Source organism: Lactuca serriola, chromosome 2 (genome assembly GCF_051521515.1).
Source record: "Lactuca serriola cultivar US96UC23 chromosome 2, Lser_US96UC23_V15, whole genome shotgun sequence".
In the NCBI taxonomy this organism is placed as follows: Eukaryota; Viridiplantae; Streptophyta; class Magnoliopsida; order Asterales; family Asteraceae; genus Lactuca; species Lactuca serriola.
The window spans coordinates 151462601-151488675 of record NC_136409.1 but is presented as its reverse complement, the minus strand read 5'-3'; the positions used below and the strand labels follow the sequence as shown (position 1 = coordinate 151488675).

Here is a 26075-nt window from a genome sequence, read left to right as displayed (position 1 = left end):
AGATGAATCGTGTGTATATGTTAAAGCCAGTGGGAGTATAGTAAGCTTCCTCGTTCTATATGTCGATGACATATTACTCATAGGAAACGACATCCCGACTCTGCAGGAGGTTAAGTCCTGGCTCGGGAAGTGCTTCGCTATGAAGGACCTCAGAGAGGCTTCTTACATTTTGGGAATAAGGATAGTGAGAGAAAGAAGTAAGAGACTAATAGGACTTAGTCAGAACACTTACTTAGAGAAGGTACTAAAACGTTTTAGTATGGAAAACTCAAAGAAGGGAGAATTACCGATACAAAGTAATGCCAAGTTAAGTAAGACTCAAAGTCCGAGTACCGAAGCTGAAATAGCAGAAATGAGCCGAGTACCATACGCTTCTGCAGTTGGCTCAATCATGTACGCTATGACTTGTACTCGACCTGATGTAGCCTTTGCTTTGAGCATGGTTAGTAGATATCAAGGGAATCCTGGCAGAGCCCATTGGATTGCGGTGAAGAATATCCTTAAGTACCTTCGGAGGACGAAGGAATGGTTCTTAGTCCTCGGAGGGAGTGATGACTTGAAGGTGCGAGGGTATAGTGACGCCAGCTTTCAGACCGACAGGGACAACTACCGTTTGCAGTCGGGTTGGGTCTTTACCCTGAATGGAGGAGCAGTGACTTGGAAAAGTTCCAAGCAGGAAACTGTAGCTGATTCAACGTGCGAATCAAAGTACATTGCAGCAAGCGAAGCGTCGAAGGAGGCAATATGGCTGAAGAACTTCATCGGTGATCTTGGAGTTGTACCTGCCATAAAGGAGCCCATGGAGATTTTCTGTGATAATGAAGGAGCAGTTGCCTTGACCAAGGAACCGAGAGATCATGGTAGATCTTGACACATTGACAGAAAATACCACTTTATTAGACATCGTGTAGAAGAAGGACAACTCGTAGTGAAGAGGATATCATCAGAAGATAACCCAACAGATCCGCTTACGAAGGGACTGAGTAGGGTTAAGCACTTGCAGCATGCTAGGAGTATTGGGTTGAAGGATGATATTAGCATAGATTAGATAGTAGTAGAAACGTGTAATAGATAAATGTAATTAACATTTGATGATTAAATAAAGGAGTTTTATTTATGAGTAATGTTACTGTCTTATGTTAATTGTTTAACTATTGTTTCATTTTGCATGTTTTGACTTCCAGAATAATTGAGTTTATTAAGAATAATCGAATTATTCAAATTGTCCACAATCGTTCATATGTTGGAAGTAGATATGAAAGAAGATTGTCATGAATTGGTGCGTAGATTGTCTAAATGGTTCTAGACATGGCAAAAGATTGTTGCGACATTCATGAGTGCTTATGAACTGGTTTTGAGCATTGGAACAAACCCGTGCTTGCTGGAATCACCTTATGGAATATGGTATAAAAGGGTGATCGCAAGACAATAATATCATATAGTCTTAAAACCTAGAAATATGGTTTGTTATTTGTTATTTGGTTGTGCATTGATAATGCGAAAACGCATCAGTAACTCGGTGTTATAGAACGCATTGTTGTGTATAGTTGATTAATGAATAAGTAAATGCATATAAGTCGAAGTTTGTCTGTAACTTTTATCCTAAGAAGGTAAAAGCGATATCTCGGCCGCTCGATGATTTGATTTGACTTATGTGCCGGGCCCGGTCAGAACTGAATTGATATGTTCGATTTAGTTCTATGTCAAATAAATCAGAGATCGAGATACCTAAATGCTAGACTAATCATTCCATAGAATTGTCGGCATGATATCTAACAGAGGACTGTACGATCCCTTATCTAAAGGACAAGATTGATTAGATCAGAGTTTGACAACGTCTTTGAGAGATATGATTGCAAATCGATTTGTACTTGTGCATATAGTTACTAGACTTATCCAAGTGGGAGACTGTTGGAATAGTGTCTAAGGCTGCAACTATATTAGGCAAGTATTTGACCCGATTGTGCATGGTCCTTTTGGGTTGCCTTCACCATAGCAACTTGATAGGATGATTTATTATGAGAGAATAAATATTATTAATATATTATGACGATAATATAAGGAATAATAATATTGTTATTTGATTAATATAAGTCATATAATTAATTAGAATTAATTTGGTGACTTAAAGAGATTAATTAAATAAGAGGGTAGAAACTGTCAATTGTTTGATAGTTACACTTTAGGTTGTAAATCCTTAAGGGATAGGGATTGGACGGATTCTAGAGATTGGGATAGCTCAAATCGTCCAAGGCTTATCTATGGTAAGGATTTGGATTGCTCTAAGGAAAGATTATCCAACTAGGGTTTAAGGTGAAACCCTTAAGGAGTCTACAAGTATAAATAGACCCTATGGCCAAGGGAAATCGGAATCTCAGTTAGAATAGAGAAACCCTGGCCGATTTCCTCCTCTCCTCTCTCTCAAATCATCCTCTTTGCTATTTGGTGTTTGTAAGCCATTAGAGGAGTGACAATTGTGACTCTAGAGCTCCAAGACAACAAGATCAAAACAAGAGATTCAAAGGTAAACTTCTAGATCTGATTTTGTATTGTTTTTTATACCTAATTAGTTATTAGAAGTCTTGGATTCAAAGCATGTTTAATTAGAAAGCCTAGATCCAAGCATTAGGGTTTTGCATGCGCACATAGGAAAGTTCTTATGGCTAAAACCCATCATGAATCTCTTCAACACCTTGTCCAGGTAGGTACTCTGACTAAGTCCAATTATTCTTTTACTCCGGTCTCTCAAAATCCTTATCCCTAGAATATAGGCAGCTTCTCCTAGGTCCTTCATAGAGAAACACTTCCCAAGCCAGGACTTAACTTCTGCAGAGTTGGGATTTCATTTCCTATGAGTAGTATGTCATCCACATACAATACCAAAAAGCTAACTATACTCCCACTAGCCTTGACATACACACACGATTCATCTTCACTCCTAGAAAAGCCAAATTCCTTGACTTTCTCATAAAAGCAAAGATTCCATCTACGAGGTGCTTGCTTTAAACCATAAATGGATTTCTCAAGCTTACACACTCTATTAGGGTACTCGTTACTGACAAAACCTTCTGGCTGACTCATGTAAACATCTTCAGTCAACTTTCCATTAAGGAAAGCGGTTTTGACATCCATTTGCCATATTTCATAGTCATGAAATGCAGCTATGGCTAACATAACCCTAATAGACTTAATCTTGGCTACTGGAGAAAAAGTCTCATCATAATCCACTCCAGGAGTTTTAGAGAAGCCCTTTGCAACCAGTCGAGCCTTATAAGTGTGTACATTACCATCCATGTCGGTCTTCTTCTTGAAGATCCATTTGCACCCTACAGTCTTACGACCTGGTATATTTTCAACCAAGTTCCAAACTTGATTGTCATACATAGATTGTATCTCGCTATCCATAGCCTCTTTCCATTTAACAGACTCAGGGCCTGCCATGGCTTCCGCATAGCTGTTAGGTTCATCCAGACCTACTAGTGTCTCATCACTAATAAGTCTCTCACCTTCCGCAGTAATATGGAAACCATAGTAATGTTCAGGTGCATTCCTAACTCTCGTGGAACGCCTCAGAGGTACAGACTCGTCAATTGGCTCAACAGGAGTTTCCTCCTCAAGTTGAGGGCTAGGGTTTGAAGTTCCTTCACCACTTGAATCTTGAAGTTCTTCAAGGTCAATTTGCCTCCCACTGTCTCCTTGGCTTATAAACTCTCTCTCTCTCTCTCTCTCTCTCTCTCTCTCTCTCTCTCTTTCTCTCTCTCTCTCAAGACTCCTCTTCTTGCTACAAAGACCACATTATCACTAGGTCTGTAGAAGAGGTAACCAAAGGATCTTTGTGGGTAGCCGATGAAAATACACCTCTCGCTACGGGGTTCTAGCTTATCATGAGACTGTTGGATTAGTGTCTAAGTCCATAACTATTTTGGTGTGTACTTGACCCGATTATGAGCATGGTCCTTTTGGGTTGCCTTCACCATAGCAATATGTAGGATGAATTAAGGAAAGAAAGGTTTAAATATGATTTATTAAATATTATGAGAATAATATATTAAAAGAGAAATCATATTGTTTAATTTAATATTAGTCAAAAATTAATTAAGAATTAATTTTGTGGCTAAAAGAGATTAATTAAATTTAGGGGACTGGACTGCAATTATTGGATAATTGAGTTATTGGGCTAAGGAATGCTAAAGGAACAAGGGGTGAACGAAATTATGATGGGAGCCCATCATATTTTCGTCTATGGCCTTATCCAGAAGGTTCCATGGGCTGCTTAGAGTTTAAGCTGTCCATTAGGGTTTTGACTGAAACCCTAGCAGCCCACACAAGTATAAAAAGGACCCCTTAGGCCCCAAAAACATGGACAACTAATTCTCTAGGGTTTCTAGTCATTTTGGGCACTTGAGGCACTAAGCTTTCTAAAGCCAATCCAAGCAAGGAATTGATTGTTATTGCTATATAACAATCAAAGGTAATTCTCTAAACCCTAATTCAGTTTATAATATGTTAGATCTAATTTTATTAGTCTTGGATTCAAAGCATGTACAATAGAGAAACCTAGATCCAAGCATTCAGGTTTGTATGAGCACATAGGATTGTTTCTTATGCATAAAACCCATCAGTGGTATCAAAGCCTTGATTGGTTTTAGTTGTATGTGATGCTTAATTGTTTTGTTTGCTAAAAATCGAGTTTTTGGCCTCTGCCCGACTCAACTCGGCGAGTCAGTATCTGGACTCGGCTAGTTCAGAGCTGACTCGACGAGTTCGAGCGTCAGACAGAGGGTATTTCGGGATTTAAATGCTGTTTTGACTTGTATTTAATACCTAATTCGTTTTTTGAAGTTAAAATCTGATTTTTATCTTAAATTAATGATTATCCTTGCCAAAACAATAGATAATTTCAATTCTTTTGAATATTGGTTGTTTATATGATAAATATGGATTACTTTAAATTATTTGGTAATTATCTAGTGACTAAAATAAGATTAGGTCAACTATAGATAATAACTAAATTAATTATTATTTGTTATTTGATCCTTGTGATGTGAAAAAGTTTCAAGTGCACCCTTTAGTTTTTATAGTTTAAATTTGAACTTAAAAGTTTTGTTTATGAAATTTAAATAAGTTAAACCCTAATGTTTTGAAATGTTTCAAAACTTTCCCTCAAGTTTTGGAATTTAAAAGTTGATTAAAAGTTTAATTTTGAAATGTTAAATTCTAAAACCCTAGTAATTTGAAAAGTTCAAATCACACCCTTATGGTTTTATTAATTAATTAAATGTATAATTGACTAAATTAAACCACCTAGTATTTTAAAAGTGTAAAATACACCCTATATTATATATATAACATTAAAAGTCTAATATTATATATATGTATGAGTAAACAGTCAGTCTTACCATTAGTAGGCCTCATTCACGAAGCTGGTCTATAAGGGGTGTTTAAGGAAATTGCCTATAAAATGGCGATTGAATGGGTATCCACTCTTACCCACCGCACTCTTGACTAGTGGAGGGTCGTTAGCCGAACAGGTAGGATAGGACAGAAACCTTCCATTATAAGTATAATGAAGTACAAAGTAACTAAATGCTTTTTCAAATTCCCAAATCATAGTTACTTTAGGAAAAATGTGAAATTGTATGCTAATCCATAGAATTACACTTCGTACCCTTGTCAAATGTTAGTGGAGCGTGTGTGGTTAACCGACACACTAATTTGGGGATGACATTGGTGGCGAAGGGTGGCTCGATGCTTATCATAGATCAATGGAGCGTGTGTGGCTAACCGGCACATTGATTAGATGATAGTAGCATTGGGTGCACCACGTGATTTGTATGGTTATTCACACCTTGTTTGTGATCCTCGGCATCCCAGTCACAAATAGTAGGGCATAATCGAGATTAAACATGTCATTGAAAAGTTCAATGAATCTCAAAAGATCTAGGAGTTTCAATTCATTTAAAACTTAAACTTCCTTTTCGTTTTTCATGGTGGAAATTGGTAAATCGTCATTTACCTACCTTCAAATATTCTGCAACTAGATTACGACATCCCTTTTCTAGGTTGTAGAATATTGTGTTGGATCCTAGCCTTAATAACTCATTTAGGTGTTTTATTAAGGACTCAATCAACTTAACTTGAATTTTCTCCCGTTTTGTAGATGTCTGACTCTAACCGTGGTATTCCCGAATCCTAAGGAAAAGGTGTTCCTAATGAAAGTGGAATCTTGATTCAAAGTGAAGGATCAATGTGGACTAGCTTGATTTCACTTCCTCCTCTTCCTCCCGTTGTTCTCCCTAATCCTCAAGATCGAAGATTTGAAAGGTTCAAGATCACCGAATCCCTATTGGCAATGGAACATCAAGATGGTAAACCCGTGTGTTCTCACATCCTAGGGATGAAATCACACATTGATAGGTTGATTATGTTGGGTGCGTCTATCTCCAATAAGTTGGCTATGGACTGGGTTCTTCAGTCACTCCCTGAATCATATGATAAGTTCATAAGAGAGTATTATATGATGAAACTTGACGCAACCCTCATTGACTTGACTTACATGCTTATTGCTGCTGAATCAGAAATGATTTGGCGAAGTAATGGAACATATTTGTTTGATAATTCAACCAACCATGCTTCCGTGGACACTCTAGGAGAACCCACCTGTTCCTGCTGCCAAGAGAAGGGGCAATGGATACGAAGCTGCCCGAAGGACCTGAAGAGTCTAAGAGATGGCAGAGTCGATAAGTATGGCTCTACTTCAGGTATAAAATCCACTATCTAACTCAATTTAAATTCCTATTCTTTATTCCTAATGTGATAAGATTACATTTGCATGTTTTGCAGGATTAGAGAAAAGAGAGGAAGTTTGATGGAAGAGCAAGATGAGTCTGATCACGAAGAAATGGATTTCGATCGCATGGATTCGAAGATCAGATTTTGAGCTTAGGAAGTTATGATAGATTTGTTAGGAGTATATGATTACATAGTTTTTCATTCGAATTTTGCATTGTAGGGACATGTTTTTCCGCTGTTTTTTATGAATAAAATAAATTTTGGTTTTATCTTATTTGTTTATCCTTACAATGGCATATATGAAAAATTGATGTTTGTGTACTTCTATTAGCAAAATGGATTTGATTCTTAATTACGTTATTTGTGGAAATGTCAGAAGTTTACCAAATAGGGAGAGTTTCTCATCGCCCAAAGTTTCAATTGGATAGAAACTTGGAATCATGCAATGTGTATTGTATGATGAATGAAAAACTTTCACATTTGGGAAACTTAGACTAATTCTTTGACAAAGTGTCAATTGAAGGACTAGGAGATCAAGTACACTAGGTCATACATTGATCAAGTCTACCACAAGAGTGACAAAGATATTCGTCATGAATTACTAAAGTTTAGTAAATATGATTATACTTATAAGATTAAGTGTAATTCTGAGTTGATTGAAAGAGTTTCAATGAATAGTAGAACGAATAAAGAAGAATCAAGTAGGCAGAAATATAAAAGTTTCTCTATTATAAGAAGAAGGGAGAGTACCTTTTATTGTGTTTTATGATAAGTCTTAATGATTAAGAACCATGTCTCAATTGATCCTCTAAGTGAGTCTTAGTGCAATTGCATGTCTAAGAAGAGGAATCGAGAATTGTAGAAATGGGTAAATCAAGAAGTCAATCATACTTCTTTCCAATATCAAGTCTTAAGTAGGTTTATAACACTCATCAAATGTGGAATTTGGAAAAAATTTCTTATTCTTGCACATTTGAAATTGGTAAGTTGTGTTGTCTTGGATAAGACAAAGACCAACTAGGACCAATTATGTGAAGTGTTTTGTCTTGATAAGAACTACACTAACTCTTGAATATTTGCTTTGTCAAGAAATGTTTCTTGACAAGAGAATCTTATATTTCAAGGAGTCAGTGGGAGTCTTAATGGTCTTGAAAGGTTTCAAGAACAAACCAAGAATAAACCTTATCGATCATCACTAGCACACGACTTGAGGTTTACAACCTATCGTGTTGACATTATTTTGTTTCTTTGCCATTCCAATTGAGTTATTGTGTATGTGAGTTCTATGAGTTCTCATTTGAATGCATACTAGCGCCTTAGTCGATGGAAAGTACATTGATATGTAAGGACAAGTTACTAAACTACTTGGAAGACATGGTGGGCACTCGTGTTACCATAAGGAAAGAAATCAAGATTAAGAAAGTTCAGTCCATATGAGTTTAGATTTGTCGCAAACCTTGGTTTTAGCAAATTCACATGGATAGGAACTCATACACCATAAAATCTAAGTGTCATAAGATTCCCTCCTTCATGAAAATGATTGTGAGGAAATGCTTTCACTTAGAGAGATCTTAAGAAGATAGTGATGTGTGTGAAACGAACTAGTTTTAATCCTACTAACTTAGACACAAAATAAACACACGAAAGGCAGTGTACCTATCGATTAGTAATATAGTTCAAGCAAGTAGGGTATCGAACACAGGGAACGGTAAACAATTAAAATAAATGCTAATATTATCTAAATAAAACAAATAACAAAAAGGGGGTTTTCTCTAGTTTTACAAGACTAGGAACTTAATTAGAATAACCAACACACAAATTAACTAACTAGCAACTAAAACAATTAATTACCAACTAAATTCAATAGTAAAGAGGACTTCTGTTTAGGTACGATTCATTTGTTCCCATGGATGATTTTAATGTATCGGATTAATTCTTCATTGGCTACTGATTAAGATAATTAGGTTCACGTTCGCTATTCCTAATTCTTAGAAAACAAATTAACTCAAGCAATGGCCAGTTGTCTAAATTAACGGGTTTCCTAGATTATTGATTCGGGTTAAGTAAGACTTGTAGTGGTTAACTAAATTGGCCCTTCAATTAACCTCTTGCTGATGTTCATCAAACAAGCCCACACATTAACTTACCTATCTTCTAGTTAATTCTAGTTTCACATTCGTTATTCCTAGACATACAACTATGTGGTCACAATAAATCATATGAAATTAATAACTAAGAGATGTTCATACAACTTAATTACTGATTTATTAACAGGAGAATAGTTATTGTCAACACATAAGGTTCTTTAACAAGCTTAACAAAACATAATTACCAATTAAAATTAATCCTACTCAAATAATCAATCCATGTTCACAAAATTGTCTACCCTAACAGAAGAATAAGTTTTTAGCTCATGATTGCAGTAAACATAAACTCAAAAACGAAATCAAAGTATGTAAACATGATTCAAATCAAAAAGTTACTAAGAATAAACCAAAATTGTCTTGATTCTCTTCACAATTATATGTAGGGTTGATTCTTCAGTTCCTCACGACCTAGCAGCACTTCCAATCGTTTCTCAGCCTCCTAGGGTTTCTCTCCATGCTAGGGTATCGATCTGAAAGTCCCTTTATATAGATTTTCACAAAACAGAGGCTACTCGGCGAGTCCAGTGACCTACTCGGCGAGTCCGTCACTTAAAACCCGTGCACGGCAAGTCAGCGCGTCCAGAATCGCGAAACTTCTGACCAACTCGGCGAGTAATCGACCCTACTCGCCGAGTACGTTTCGAATCAGCATTTTCTCAAAACACGAAAGTCGTCCGAAATTGTGTCTACTTTTCAGAACGTTTTGAATCTCATCAATCGGAGTTACGGTTCATGAGATATAGCCAAAACACTGACGAGGGGTCAAGCTGTCCAGCAACATCCTTCTTTCTTCAAAATCCAAGATCCAAGCGTCCAATCGCCAATTCCGCTTCATTTTCCTTTTGATCATGTCTTTGTTGCTGAAAAATGAAATTATAAACTAATTAAGTACCTTTTGTTCATTAAATGAGATAAAATCAACATAAAGTATTAAGATAATGCATGAATTTTATAACTAAATATGCCCATATCAATAGCAATTGTGAAAATTGTATTCTCAAATTCGATTATGGTTACGACATCCCTTTCCATAGTTCAAATTGTGAGATTTGGCAATTAGTTTCAACATTTGGAACTTAGTAACATAAGTTCTGAATTGTTTGAACACACATATGAGCTATCTAAGGCAAAAGTGTATAAGTTTAAGAAGCTTAGATAAAGGCTTATCGAAGCATCTGGTATTAGAAATATGAATTTCAGAAATTGAATAGGCATTGTTTTCTGGAAGTTCATTTGTTTTTTCTAAATACATGTCAAAGCTAGTGGGAGCATAAGTGTTATGCTTATACGATAATCATGATAGTGGGAGCATAAGTGTTATGCTTGCATGATTATTATGGCGAGTATTGCAAGTTAGCAATATTAATTATAGAAAAACAAAGATTCCATTTTCAAAGTTGCATGGGTTGAAAAGTTGTTTTGCTATAATTAAAGGAGAGAATATTATACTTCGTTTCAAAATCTAAAGCTTAGATTGAGAAATTTTAATATCTTCAGTCAAAGGATACATGTGTGTTCTCAAATTTCGATTATGATTACGGCATCCCTCTTCATAGTTCGAATTGTGAGAACATGACACATAAAATATTATGGCAAAAGATTGGTAAAGTATCATATCTTTATGTAAGACATTATGCATCGTGTCCCATACGCTTCGGGTATAGGATCGATTGCAAATGCTATAATATTTTACCATTCTAAAATTTTCCAAATGTCTAGCGCACTAAGAGGGAAAAAGGACTAGAATTGGTTTTGACTAAAATAATTAAACAACTATCAAAGGACGATCCAAAGTTCGCTGAGGATTGGTCGCTTGTGAGTAGTTGGAAGTATGGTATTGGATGGACCATATCGACATTATTATGAATAGATAAGATTCTATTAAGAATGAGTTGGATATTGAGAGTCTATGCCTAGATTAGAAACTTTTATGCAGGAAGGATGTTCAAATGAATGTACTTTGAATGTGAGACTTCATGTCTATGGAATTTTCTTGTAACAATTTCTAAGAAAGTATTTTGTAATTTCATTATCCAAGTCTTGGTGACTTTTGTGCTATGACTTTACGAAAGGATCGTTATGTAAAATGTTAGAATCTAGCATATTCTAGTAGTGGCAAGAACCTTGTGTTCTTACACTAACAATGGGGATTAAGGAATTGTGAAATGAGAATCATTGGAAAAGTTTTCAATTGATATATTTCACAAAGCATGGACCATAGGAAACAAAGTGTGCATGCTTAGAGCATGAGACAATTGTTGTTGTAATTCAAGTAATCAGTTGATTATCCGAAACATTAAATGATAAATAATGAGTAATCAATATGGTGGATAAATATAAGTGTTTTAATTACTCTCACAAGTCTGGGGCCATATAGGATTAAGTATTATTATTATGTTTCAGTTTGCATGTTTTGACTTCCCAAATAACTAGTTTATTCAAACATCCACAGTCGGTCATACGTTGGAAGTAAGTATGAAGGAAGACTGTCATGAATCTGTCTGTAGATTGTGTGAAGTGTTTAGACATGGCACAAGTTTGTTGCAGAGTTCATGAGTGCTTTGATAAGATTAGGGTATTGGATTAAACCCACGGTCACTTGGATCACTCCATGGATTTATCACGAGTGATTAAGTGAGACGATAATATTGTATATTCTTGAAACCGAGACGTGTGAGTTGTTATTTGTTGGTCGGTTGCACATTGATAATAAGTAAACGCACTAGTAACTTGGTGTTATAAAACTTACTGTTGTGTGTGATTCGATCAGTAAATTCAAGCGGGCATTTGAGTCGAAGTTTATCCATTCCTTTTATCCAAAGTGGGATAAAAGCGATATTTGTAGGCCGCTCGATGATTTAGTGATGACACCTAAGCGCTTGGCCAAGCCGGGACTAAGTTGATGTGTTCAATTGTAGTCTGTTATCAGTCGTCACAAATCGGAATTCGGGAAACAGTATAGAGAGAATGATTGAAATTCATGTCTTTTGTCTATACGATATCTTGAGAATGGAGGAATATATAATCCCTTATCTAGAGGACACGCTATCTAATAAGATCATAGTTGACAACGGCTTTTGAAAGCTACGATTACTGATCAGGTTCTGAAGTCATACGGAAAATAGTTATTAGACTTATCCAAGTGGGAGACTGTTGGATTAGTGTCTAAGTCCATAACTATTTTGGTGTGTACTTGACCCGATTATGAGCATGGTCCTTTTGGGTTGCCTTCACCATAGCAATATGTAGGATGAATTAAGGAAAGAAAGGTTTAAATATGATTTATTAAATATTATGAGAATAATATATTAAAAGAGAAATCATATTGTTTAATTTAATATTAGTCAAAAATTAATTAAGAATTAATTTTGTGGCTAAAAGAGATTAATTAAATTTAGGGGACTGGACTGCAATTATTGGATAATTGAGTTATTGGGCTAAGGAATGTTAAAGGAAAAAGGGGTGAACGAAATTATGATGGGAGCCCATCATATTTTCGTCCATGGCCTTATCCAGAAGGTTCCATGGGCTGCTTAGAGTTTAAGTTGTCCATTAGGGTTTTGACTGAAACCCTAGCAGCCCACACAAGTATATAAAGGACCCCTTAGGCCCCAAAAACGTGGACAACTGATTCTCTAGGGTTTCTAGTCGTTTTGGGCAGCCTCCTTTCTTCTCCTCTTCATCCAAGTTGTATATGGTGTTTGTGACTCCATTAGAGGTGCAGCACTTGAGGCACTAAGCTTTCTAAAGCCAATCCAAGCAAGGAATTGATTGTTATTGCTATATAACAATCAAAGGTAATTCTCTAAACCCTAATTCAGTTTATAATATGTTAGATCTAAGTTTATTAGTCTTGGATTCAAAGCATGTACAATAGAGAAACCTAGATCCAAGCATTAGGGTTTGTATGAGCACATAGGATTGTTTCTTATGCATAAAACCCATCAAAGACTCGCGCCTCACAAAAGCCTTGCAACCCCAAATCTTGATGTGGTCTAGTTTGGGTACTTTACCAGTCCACATCTCGTGAGGAGTTTTGGCAACTTTCTTTGTAGGAACTAGATTAAGAATATGGGCGACAGTCTCTAAGGCATACCCCCAGAATGAGATTGGTAGCGAAGCTCGACTCATCATGGAACGAACCATATCCAACAAGGTTTGATTACGCCTCTCAGCTACACCATTCAACTGCGGTGTCCTGGGAGGTGTCAATTGTGAGACAATCCCACATTCCCTAAGATAGTCGAGGAACTCTGAACTAAGATACTCACCACCTCGATCTGATCGAAGCATCTTAATGTTCCTTCCCAATTGATTCTCGACTTCCTGTTTAAATTCCTTAAACCTTTCAAAAGTCTTTGACTTATGCTTGATTAAGTAGACATATCCATATCTACTGTAATCATCAGTAAAAGTCAAATAATGACAATTAACATCCCTTGTGGCATGTTTGAATGGTCCACACACATCCGTGTGTACAAGGTCCAACAAACCTTCACCCCTCTCACAAGAACCTGTGAAGGGAGACTTTGTCATTTTTCCAAGTAAGCATGATTCGCAACTATCATCTGACTTTAGGTCAAATGACTCCAAGACTCCATCCTTTTAGAGTTGGCCTATGCGTTTCTTGCTTATATGTCCAAGACGACAATGCCATAATGATGCGTTATCCAAGTTATTATTATTAGGAGAATTAATACACAAAACATTATTTCCTAAGTTATCAACCACAGATACAGTTTCATACACACCATCGCAAGGTAATGCTTTAAAATAAAGAATATTATTAAAGAAAGCATTAATCGAACCAACTTCATTATCAAATGAAAAGGTAAAACCTTGTTTATACAATGTATGAAAGGAAATAATATTTCTTGCCATTTCTGGTGAATAACAACATTTATCCAAATCTAAACTAAACCCACTACTTAGCGATAAAGTATAAACTCCAATCTTGGTGACAGGTGAAGCTTTCTTGTTTCCCATGATCAAGTTTACTCTTCCTTGCTCCACATTCTCACTTCTTCTTAGTCCTTGTAAATCAGAACAGATATGAATACCACAACCGGTATCAAGGACCCATAAGTTAGAACGGGGTGAGTTATTAGATAAGATAGTGTAAATACCTGCATGGCTGGGTTTGACTTTCCCATCCTTCACATCTTGCTGGTACTTTGGGCAGTTCCGCTTCCAATGTGCCTTTTAATGGCAATAGAAGCATTCAGCCTCTTTTGGGCCAGAAGAAGGAGTGATGAAACCTTTCTTGGTTCCACTTGAAGAAGAGCCATCAAGGGTCCTAGCCTTGGTACCCTTCGAATAACTCTTTCTCTTCTTCCCTCGTTCTTTCCCGATTGCGAAGACAGGGGTGGAGTTGGTAGGAGTAGGAGTAGTAACAACCGCCTTACCCTTAAGACCACTTTCTGCGGTCTTTAAGAGTCCTTGAAGTTTGCTGAGAGTGACCTCTTCCTTATTCATGTGGTATGTCATGCGGAATTGATCATAACATGAAGGTAAGGAGTGCAAAATGATATCTATTGCAAGCTCCTCGGGGAAGTTCACATTAAGCTTCAACAAACGGTCCACAAATCTTTGCATTTTCTACATGTGGCCAGTGATGGGTTCACCATCCTTCATTCGGGTTGTTATCATGGAGGAGATGATTTGATACCTCTCTTGTCTTGCACTTTGATGGTATCTTTCCATCAAATCTTGGTGCATTTCAAAAGGGTAGAAGTCCTCGTAGGACTTTTGGAGGTCGGCTGTCATAGTAGCCATCATGATGCATGCCACCTTGGTGGCATGCCTTTCATGTGCCCTAAAGTCAGCGATCTCTTGAGGAGTAGCAACTGTCTCATCAATCTCCTTAAGCTTCTTATCGAGGACATATTCTTTGTCCTCGTAGTGGGTAATCATTCGGATGTTTCTGATCCATTCATTAAAGTTGGATCCATCAAAAGTGACTTTACCACACAAGTTCATTAGAGAAAAGGAGCCATCAGGATTAGAGCCAGAAGCAGTAGTGTTTGCAGACATTTGAAAAGAAGAAAAGTTTAGCTTAGAAATAGAGATAGTCCTTAATACAACACCCAAATGTAGTATTAAGGCTAGGACCCAATCACAATATATTATACTTAGAAAAGGTATGTCGTAATCTAAGTAATAACATATTTGAAAGGTAGGTGAATGATGATTCACCAATTTCCACCAAAGACGTAAACTATTTAATTTGGTTCTTAGAAACTCCTATATTCTTTTGAGATTCAATGAACTTTTCAAAGGCATGTTTCAATCTCGAGTGTGCCCTCCAAGTTTTGTGACTGGGATGCCGAGGATCACAAAACGAGGTGTGAAGTAACAATGCAAATTACTTGGTACCCTTAATGTATTACCCCTCAATCGATGTGCCGGTTAACCACACACGCTCCATCGATACTATGATAAGCATTAAGTCACCCTTTACCTACCTTTTTAAGTTCAAGTTAGTATGCCGGTTAACCACACACGCTCCACTAACGACTTAGACAAAGTGTAAAGTGTAATTTCATGGACTAGCACCTTATTCACATTTTCCTAAAGTAACTAAGATTGGGAATTTAATAAAAGATTTGGTTACTTTATAATATTCATCATACTTTTAATGAGAATTTATAAGTCCTTGTCCTACCCGTTCGGCTAACGACCCTCCACCAGTCAAGCAATCGGTGGGTGAGAGTGGACACCCATTAAGTTGCCACTATATAGGCAACAACCTTATAGCCACCTTATAGACTAGCTTCGTGAATGAGACGTACTAGCGGTAAGACGACTTTGATCTTATACATATACATATATATATATATATATATATATATATATATATATATATATATATATTATTAACTTATAATATTATAAAGTATAAGGGTTGAATTTTAACTTTTAAAATTCTAAGGGTTGGAACTAAAGTTTTAATCAAGACTTTACTTGTTCCAAAACTTGAGGGCAAGTTTTGTAAACTTTCAAAACTTTTCATTTCTTGTAACTTATGAGTTAATTAGAGTATTAAAAATGAAGACTCTTCATTTTATAACCCATGTGTTCTTTTAATGGTTTTTAAAACAAAGTGACTTTTGGTTTTCCATAACTTGAGGACAAGTTATGGACTCCATTAAAACACATAATGATCATGAATTAATCTACCACATAGGTTACAAATAATTCGTATGATCATCTAAACATCATAAGATCAAGAATATGAATATGAACACTTTCATGAATCAAAATTACACTTAAAAACTTGTAATTTTGATAATTTGTCATTGTAAATGGATTAACATGAACATTACATCAACTAAAACAAGTTTTAAAACATCAAAACAGTTTAGGGTAATGTTCCTAGTCCATTTCCAACAACAAAAATCAAAATTCTGAAAACTGCAGCCTCTACTCATCGAGTGCATGAACTGACTCGACGAGTAGCTTGCATTTGTTCATGGACTAGTCGAGTCCCCCCATGGACTCGGCGAGTTCATATGGGCAGAAAGTAGAAAACTCGATTTTTCAATCAGTTTGCACAAAAATCAAACAAGCAAGCCTAGGCTCTGATACCACTGATGGGTTTTGAGCATTCTAACACTTCCTAAGTGTACATGCAACCCTAATAACCTTGGATCTATGTTTGTCTAATAATCATGCAAAGTTGTTTTCCAAGGTTATGAACCTATCTAGCATACATGGGGTACAATTTTCTTTGTATAAAAGATAGAACTACATACCTTGTTGTTGAAAGTGTTCCTTGAAACCTTGTGAGCCTAGCACCTCAAGTGTGATGCCTCAAATGCTTCACACAACACCAAATGCAAAGAATAAAATTGAGAGAATACTCTAACACATGCAAAATCGGCCAAGCCCTCTTGTTTCTTAGTGTAGCAGATTTTGAGGAGAGTTACATTGCTTATATAGTGTGTGACATTAGGTAAACCCTACTGTTCCATGACTCTTCATTTCTTGATCCATGGGTTAACTCCATGGAGTATCCATGGAGCATATTATGGGTGGAACCCAACTTGATAATCCATGGAGCCTCTTAGCCCACTATATAAGATATGGAAGATTTACTTAATCTACCCATATATCTAATTAGTTATCTTTTGATCACTTAATTAATTCTAAATTAATTCTTGATCAAAACTAATTAAATAATATTATTAATATATTAGAACTTATAATATATTAATAAACCATATGTGTTATTTCTCTCATTTAGTTTATCCAATTGTATGGTGCCATGCAATCCAAATGGACCATGCTGGGTCGGGTCAAATACTTACCAGAAATAGTTATGGACTTAGACACCTTATCCAACAGCGGTGGTGTTCACTCTCAAGATATGGAGACATTACTTATATGGGGTCCGTTGTACCATATACATGGATCACAAGAGTTTGATACACATCATGGATCATCCAAACCTGAACTTGAGGCAACACAGGTGGATGGATGTAGTCAAGGACTACGACTGCGAGATTCTTTACCACCCCGGTAAAGTGAACGTGGTGGCGGACGCTTTGAGCTGCAAGTCAGCTGGGTCTTCCACCCCAGCAGTGTGTATGAGGATAGCGGTGGATTCTCCGCTTATGAGCTTGATCAGGGATGCTCAAGTTGAGGGCATGCGACCGGAGAACTGGAAGTTGGAGAGGATCAAGGGTGAGAACACCCGGTTTATGCAGGATAGTCGGGGATTATTTACCCGATGCGGTCGGGTATGGGTTCTGATGTTTGGTGGGGTCAGACAGATAGTCATGGAGGAGGCTCATAAGTCTCACTTCTCTATTCACCCGGGGGCCACCAAGATGTACCAAGACCTGAGTTTGAGTTATTGGTGGCCATGTATGAAGCGAGAAATCACTTGGTATGTCGATAGGTGCTTGACCTGCAGGATGGTCAAGGATGAGCATCAGAGGCCGTATGGTATGATGTAGCCTCTAGAGATTCCCATGTGGAAATGGGAAAAGATCACGATGGACTTCATTACCAAGTTGCCGAGGACGACGAAGGGATTTGATGCTATATAAGTCATCGTAGATCGATTGACCAAGAGTGCCCATTTCTTGGCTATTCGGGAGAGTTTGTCGGCCGAGAGGTTGGCCAACATGTACGTCCGTGAGATCGTGTCTCGCCATGGGGTTCCAGTCTCCATTGTCTCCGACCAAAATGTTAGATTTACCTCTCGTTTCTGGTCAGAGTTCCACGAGGAACTGAGCACGCGGTTGCACTTTAGCACAACATTTCATCCGCAGATCAACGGTCAGAGCGAGTAGACTATTTAGACCCTCGAGGATATGTTGAGGCCGTGTATCATTGACTTTGGTGGGAGTTGGGATTCCCACCTACCGCTTGCAGAGTTCGCCTACAACAACAACTATCATTCCAGCATTGGCGCCCTGCCTTTCAAGCTATTGTATAGGCGGAGATGTCGCACCCCGATTTGTTGGGGTGAGGTCGGGCACAGGGTGATGGGGAGGAAAAAAGTAGTCTTGCAGACTACCGAGAAGATTCAGTAGATTAGGAAGTGATGGTGTGGCTAGGACAGCACAGCAGAGCCGCGTCCAAGCCCTAGAGCCGGGCACATCAGCCAGGCCTAGCCCAGCAGGCTCAGCGCCCGCTGGCGCCCCCGGGAGCGGAACGCCCAGGCGGAAGGCTCGCGCCCGCCAAGTGACGCCCCTTGCTCCAAGGTAAAAGGTACGGTCAGGAGACAAACAGTGGGATCAGAGCATTACCGTCGTAGCCAATGAGAGCGCTCTATCGGTTGAGGGCGCACGACCCTCCAATCAGCGCCTCTGATCCTGTCTCCCCAAAAAGCGATCTTGTCTGGTACGGAACAGGCAGGAGCGCTAGGTATAAAAGGATGCATTCTCAGACTAGCGAGGTAAGTTTTCTGGCCCTTCTGGAGAACGCATACACAAACCCTAAATCATCCTCTAACTTGACCGTTAGAGCGTTCTTCCAGGAGCTCCTCCCGGAAAGCGGCTGACGGCCCTCGTTCTCTGTGATCTTGCAGCGGTGACTAGGCAACCAAGAAGAATTCAACTGAAGCAGAAGCAAGGTCTTACGGGGGACAAGGTTCCATCATTTGGTGCCATCCATTTATGAGACAAAGAACACAAGCAAAAGTCACGAAAACAAGCAACAATGGCATTCAACGGTAGCGAGGGACAACCAACTAGTCCCATACGTCCCATGACGACGTTGGACGAAACACCACCGCCTACAACGACCAGCAGGGCTGTTTTGGGCGAAGGAAGTTCTACAACAGCCGCCGGAAACGTTTCACAACCGTCATTTCCTCAGCAAGAAACAGCTCCGGTGGAGCTACTCCTGTCTACACAGCTTCAGATGCCGCCGTTCGTCGCGCCGTCGCTACAACATACACGAGCAATCCACTTGACAACACCCCCGTCGAGTCACATTTTCAACATTCCGCCGCCATTTGCAACACCTTCGCCATTTCAGAGGACGGGTGGACAGAGTTCCACAACCCTATTACCACCGTTGGCGCAAACCATGATGAGCCACTCACCACCCATTTACCCGACGGCCGGTACATGGACCAGACCGACTATACCTGCCAACAAGAACTTGAAACAACCGGTAATGATCAGCCCCGCTACATCCATACACCCTTTCTCCACTAGTTATCCCCTCCAGTTACCATTCCAACCATACACCTTTTATGGACCAAGTCCGGGCTACCTTACGCCACCACCGCATGGTATGAACTCCCAATACTAGCAGGGGATGTCAACTATCCCAGACCAGGATGGTTTTTCCCGAAGCCTAACGTCTCCGTTCGTCAAAGAGCTATTGGATTATGAGATACCAAATACCGCAAAACTCCCGACACTCAAAACGTATAATGGAACCACCGACACGGACAGTCACATCGACACATATGAATGGACAATGACGTCGCTAAAGCTTAACGAGAAGTTCTGGTGCACATACTTCCCAACGACACTCGAGGGCAACGCCGGCACGTGGTTCAAAACGCTACAGCCAGGCAGTATTTCAAACTTTACTCAGCTCAAGTATCTTTTCCTCACCAACTTCATGCAGTTACGCAAATACAAGGGGGACTCTCATTCCATTATCGGCTGTAAACAAAGAGAGGGGGAAACTGTGCGTGAATACTTTACAAGATTCAAAAATGCCACGCTGGATGTACCAGGGCATGACGAAGGCCTTATAGCCGAAGCCTTCACGTGGAGACTCCTTCCAGGCCCTTTGCTGCAAAAACTCATGGGAAAGAAGCCCTTAACACGAGCCGAGTTAAAAGAAAGGGTAGAGCGATATATACGGCAGGAGGATGGTGAAGCAGCTAAGCAAGCCTACTTGAATGCCATGACGACCAGGCATCACCACCCGAGTCATACGGACTTCCAAGGGGGAGGAAGACACTATGGCCAGGCAAGAAGACCGCCGGTGCGTTTTCGACCATTTGTTAAAGACGACAGATGGGGTCGTCGCCCAGAAGTGTACGCGGTGTCTGAGAAACAACAACCGGCTAAGTCACCCAAGAGTCGGTACTGTGAATACCACAAAAGTAAGACGCATGATACGGTTAACTGTTCGATACTAAAGAAGGAGATGGAGGAGAAACAACTCAAAGGAGATCTGGTGGAGGTGGCGCGAAGCCTGTGCGCCAAGTTTGATGCTGAGAATGCCAAGGGCCCACCCCACGAAGGGGTTCAACCCAGGGAGATATTCATGATACGCAGCAAAAGAAGTAGGGAGGAACAACGGGGAGAGCAAACGACCGTTATACCTTCAGCACGTGCACTCACGTTCTCCATTCAGGATCCCCGGTCGGATGGTTGGAGAGGTGACTACCCGCTGATAATACAAACATCTATCAGAGACGTGACTATCCATAGGGTCTATGTCGACGCCGGGAGTTCAGCAGACATCATCTATGAGCATTGTTTCCGACTCCTCCCAGATCGCTGGAAAGACAACTTGCGACCTACGACTGGTAGACTGGTGGGGTTCACCGGCCATAGCCTGTGGCCGCTGGGCACAATCCATCTTCCCCTGATAATCACTAGCCATGACAAGCAGCGAAAGAAAACTGCCCTGATAGACTTTGTGGTCATCCGACATTCAGCAGAGCACAATATCATCCTAGGAAGGACAAACCTCTTGAAGCTAGGGGCAGTACCATCAACCATGCATGGGATCATGAAATTCGACACACCAAAAGGCGAGGCCATGATACTGGCCACTCCACCCAAAGAATTGCAATGCTATACAGTCATGAAGCCAGTAGAAATAACCAAAGGGTCCAAAAGACCCAGGGGCAGTCCCATAAAGGGGAAGGAAGTAATCAATGAAAGACACCCTGATTAGCCGATCAGCGTTGGATGTGACCACCCAGATCACACGAGAAGAGCGTTGGTCGACTTGCTCAAACACTATAAACATGTGTTCGCATGGACTCCTACAGACATGGTGGGAGTAGAAAGGAAGGTCACTGAACACAAACTGATGATCAGGCCAGGAGTAAAAGAAGTTAAGTAGAAGAAGAGGGTCCAGGGGGGAGACCGTAATAGGGCGATTAATGCAGAAGTGACTAAGCTGACGGAGGCCGGGATATTAAGGGAGGCAATATTCCCAACTTGGATTGCGAACCCAGTTATGGTTCGCAAACAGGATGGATCGTGGCGCATGTGCATAGACTTCTCCGATCTAAACAAGGCGTGCCCTAAGGACTGATACCCCCTCTTGGAGATCGATCAGAGAGTAGAATCGCTACAGGGATTTAAACTGAAATGCTTTTTGGACGCATATAAGGGGTATCACCAGATTTTGATGAGCAAGGAAGACGAAGAGAAAACAACCTTCTATACAGATCATGGCACTTTCTGCTACACTAAGATGCCTTTTGGATTAAAGAACGCAAGGGCAACATATCAATGTCTGGTTGACTCGATATTCGCTAAGAAAATTCGAAGGAACATCGAAGTGTACGTGGACGATATGGTAATTAAAAGCCTGAATGAGGAAAAGATGCTGCAAGACATTGAGGAAACTTTCCAAACATTAGAAGCGGTCAAGATGAAGCTAAACCCAGCCATGTGCACGTTTGGAGTGGAAGAGGGGCAATTCCTAGGATACTATGTCACCAGACAAGGTGTCCAGCCCAACCCGACCAAGGTTGACGAGTTCATCGAGACGCCAACCCCAAACTCCCTCCGAGATGCATAGGGTCTAAACGGGAAGCTTACAGCTCTAAGCAGGTTCATTTCGAAATTCGCTGACAAGGCCATGCCATTGTTCCACACCTTAAAGGGGTGCATTGAGAAGAGCAACATCAAGTGGACGAATGAGGCAGAAAAGGTGCTTCAGAAAATCAAGGAAGCGCTACACGAGCTGCCAACTCTGGCCACCCCAATCCCTAGAGAAACATTACAAGTGTATCTTTCAACGTCAGGCGAAGCGATATCCTCGGTATTGGCTGTGGAAAGGGTGGGGGAACAGAGGCCGATGTACTTTGTTAGTAGACCGCTGCAAGGACCATAACTCAACTATCCCACGCTGGAAAAGTTGGTATTAGCACTCATCTACGCCGTGAGACGACTAAGACGATACTTCCAGGCACACCAAATCGAGGTACTCACGAGCTACCCCATTAAACAGATCTTGCTCAAGCTAGAGACGTCAGGCCGGCTGGACAAGTGGGCAATTGAGTTGGGGGAACACGACATAAACTACCGCCCAAGAAAGAGCATTAAAGGGCAGGCGCTGGCCGACTTCTTACTGGAGATTCCAGACGGAAGGAACCCGACGAAAGAGAAGGTGTGGGTAGTTAAAGAGGCCTCGGCTGACCATGGTTCATGGACCCTGTATACGGATGGAGCATCCAGCAGGGAAGGCTCGGGGGCGGGGCCGATCCTGACTAGCCCAGATGGAGAGGAGGTAACCTATGCCCTCCGCTTCGACTTCCATACGTCAAACAACGAAGCGGAGTACGAAGCACTTCTTGCAGGATTACGGTTAGCCAAGCAGATGGGTGCGAAAGCCGTAACAGCCTTAACCGACTCGAGGTTAGCAGCAAACCAAGTCAATGGAAGTTTCGAGATAAGAGATCAAAGAATGGGAAAATATGTAAAGATAGTGAAACAGCTAGTAGGATCATTCGGCCGGTTTACAATCAAGCAGATACCCAGAAGCGAAAACAAGAGGGCAGACACTTTGAGTAAGCTGGCGTCCACATGCTTTGACCACCTATCAAAGAAAGTTTTAGTAGAGGTACTTCGAGAAAGGAGTATAGATGAACAACAAGTGAACACCCTAACCCCCGCTGGACCCACATGGATGACACCGTACCGGGAATACCTCCAAAGAGGAGTGTTGCCGGACGATCATGATGAAGCCAGGAAAATACGTATAAAGGCGCCCTCATACGCAATGGTGAATGGAGAATTGTACAAGAAGGGGTTCACGTCTCCATGGTTAAAATGTGTGGATCAGGCCAAGGGGGTAGAGATATTGTAGGAGGCACACTCTGGACAGGTGGGTGCACACGAAGGGGCGAGAGCCTTGACGGGCAAGGTGTTACGAATGGGGATATACTGGCCAATGATACAGCAGGATGTGATAGAAGTAACCAGGTAATGTGGGGAATGTCAGTCTTATGCCCCAGTCCAGGCGAACCCCTCGGCCCCGCTAAGCAACATATCCAGCCCATGGCCTTTCTACCAGTGGGGCATAGATATAGTGGGTCCATTCCCAGAAGCACCAGGGAAACTAAAGTACATGGTGGTAGCTGTGGACTACTTCACAAAGTGGATTGAAGTTGAGCCTCTGGCGTGCATATCTGGGAAGCACATGATAAAATTCGTATGGAAAAACATCATGACAAGATTCGGAACACCTAAGGTTCTCATCAGCGAAAATGGCTTGCAGTTTGCTGAGAACCCGTTCAGAGATTGGTGCACCGCCAAAGGGATAAGCCAACACTTCACATCGGTGGCACATCCTCAAGCGAACGGCCAAACGGAGGTGTCCAACCGAACCATTGTCAATGGGATTAAGAAGAGGTTGGGCAAAGCAAAGGGGAATTGGGCAGAAGAGATACCAATGGTGCTGTGGTCATACAGAACTACGTCACGGAAAAGAATAAAGGAAACCCCTTTCAGCTTGACGTATGGAACAGAAGCCATGCTTCCCATGGAGGTAGCAGTGAACACACTGAGGGCGGCCAACAAAGATGAGGAAAGCAACGTAAAAGACCTGAGGATAAACTTAGATATCCTAGAGGAGAAGCGTGAAGAATCGAGTGTACGCCAAGCCGCGTATAAACATGCAACAGAAAGATATTACAACCAAAGGGTAAAGGAGAAGGCCTTCAAAGTCGGCGAATATATTTTGAGGAAAAACGAAGCAAGCCGAGCCCAACCTCAAGGAAATTTGGGCCCAACATGGGAAGGCCCATACAGAGTCACGGAGGCAAATAGGAGTGGTGCATACGTGTTGGAGACAATGGAAGGAAGGCCCATTCCAAGAACATGGAATGCTAGAAACTTAAAGAAATATTTCTTCTAAGGCAAGGGAAGAAAAGGAGGCAACACAGTTGGTTGACGTCTCATTGAGCGTATCGTACCCTGAATACTTAGAGCATATTTGTTCATGCTAAGAGACATGAGTTCAGTACTTAGTGTATTTAAAATTCCATGCTAAGAGACATGAGTTCGATACTTAGTGTGTATATAATTCCATGCTAAGAGACATGAGTCCAATACTTAGTGTATTTAAAAATACCATGCTAAGCGTCATGAGTTCAACACTTAGTGTATTCAAAAAACCCGCGGTTAATGAAATGACAATGCAATTGCAGATCTTCATATACTTAGTGTATTAGTCTAATGACTGAATGATCACATGCGAAACCCAATCATGGATGCTAAGTGCGTCCAATATAGACACTTAGTGTGCCACTGGTAGCAAGGGTAAAAAAAAGTGCCCGACGCATCAAGGCGCTGTGTATCCTGAATAATGTGCAGTAAACGAGCAAGCCAAAAAACAAAACAAAACAAGCAGGCAATTGATAATGCCTAAAACAGGCCAAACTTACATCCAAGAAAGCGAAATATTGTTTTAGAAGTTCAAAAATTACACGGCAAAACATAAAATACTAAACCTACAGAAAAAAGAAACCTTACGACTCCAGACCATCCCCACGAACATCCTTCTCACCCGCCACAGCCTCCACCCCAACACTCTTTCCAGCATTTTGTCCAATCGCCCTACCATCGCTTTCTCAATCACCCATAACCACTTCACTAACGTTACCATCACCAACACTTGCCCCAGACCCGTGATCCTTACCATCACCTTCCATATCAACACCCGTCACCAATACCATCTCATGACCCACAGTACTCTCAGGCGTACCCTCAGAACCACCAAAGGAGCATAACTCCCGCAAACCTTCAATACCCACCTCCCCCAAACCTAACATACTCGCATGATCCATACTAGCGAAGGACAAAACAAAATCAATTATACTAACCACGGGACCAACAGACAACGCACCAACAACCCCCCCCCCCCCCCCCCGCGCTCCCACTGCCACCTGAAGTCTTCTGAACAGACCCGACCCCAGCCATGTACGCAGCATGGCGAATAAGACTGATGGTGTTGGTAAAATCAGGATACTCTATCAGTTTATCAACAATACGAACAACGCCAACATGCAACAACCAATCCACGTCTTGCCGAACAACATCCACATCTGACTGCAGTGACGATACAAGCTTGCCGCGATCGACAACATCACGCTCAAGACTTTCAACCTGGATCATTAAGCCTTCATTCATTTGTGTGAGAGAATCGACCTTGATTTCCAATGCATCCCTAGCCTCGTCAATAATGTTCTTCTCGGATGCTAGCAACTCATATTTCTTCTCAGAAGAGCGAAGATCATCACCAAGCTCATTCAGACGATGCTCCAAACTAGCCACACACGATCCATAGGTGGCATGTGTGGCCTCCACCTCACCAAGGGTGTGGATACGCCGTGAACCTGCAACAAGATAAAACATGGCATGTGCAGCAGCGTAAGCCATATTGTGAGCAAGGGCAAGATTACCCATCGCC

The 26075-nt window shown here is 40.6% G+C and overlaps 2 protein-coding genes across 2 annotated transcripts; both read left to right on the top strand.

Annotated features, from left to right (window-relative positions):
* Positions 1-19880: 19880 nt before the first annotated feature.
* On the top strand, positions 19881-21323 carry LOC145089657 (uncharacterized). The gene has a single exon (XM_079028066.1). The coding sequence runs from the start codon at positions 19881-19883 to the stop codon at positions 21321-21323; it is 1443 nt and encodes a 480-aa protein (XP_078884192.1).
* Positions 21324-22241: 918 nt separating this feature from the next.
* LOC145089656 (uncharacterized) lies at positions 22242-23471 on the top strand. The gene is made up of 2 exons (XM_079028064.1): positions 22242-22469; positions 22572-23471. Exons 1-2 carry the CDS (start codon positions 22242-22244, stop codon positions 23469-23471), a joined length of 1128 nt encoding a protein of 375 aa, XP_078884190.1.
* The last annotated feature ends 2604 nt before the right edge of the window (positions 23472-26075 follow it).

What these genes read in the sequence shown, in the direction of transcription:
- LOC145089656 (XM_079028064.1), top strand. Translation starts at nt 22,242, where the DNA reads ATGCCATTGTTCCACACCTTAAAGGGGTGCATTGAGAAGAGCAACATC. An exon ending in AACAGAGGCCGATGTACTTT is followed by an intron (nt 22,470 to 22,571) that starts GTTAGTAGACCG and finishes CGATACTTCCAG; the next exon opens with GCACACCAAATCGAGGTACT.
- LOC145089657 (XM_079028066.1), top strand. Translation starts at nt 19,881, where the DNA reads ATGACGTCGCTAAAGCTTAACGAGAAGTTCTGGTGCACATACTTCCCA.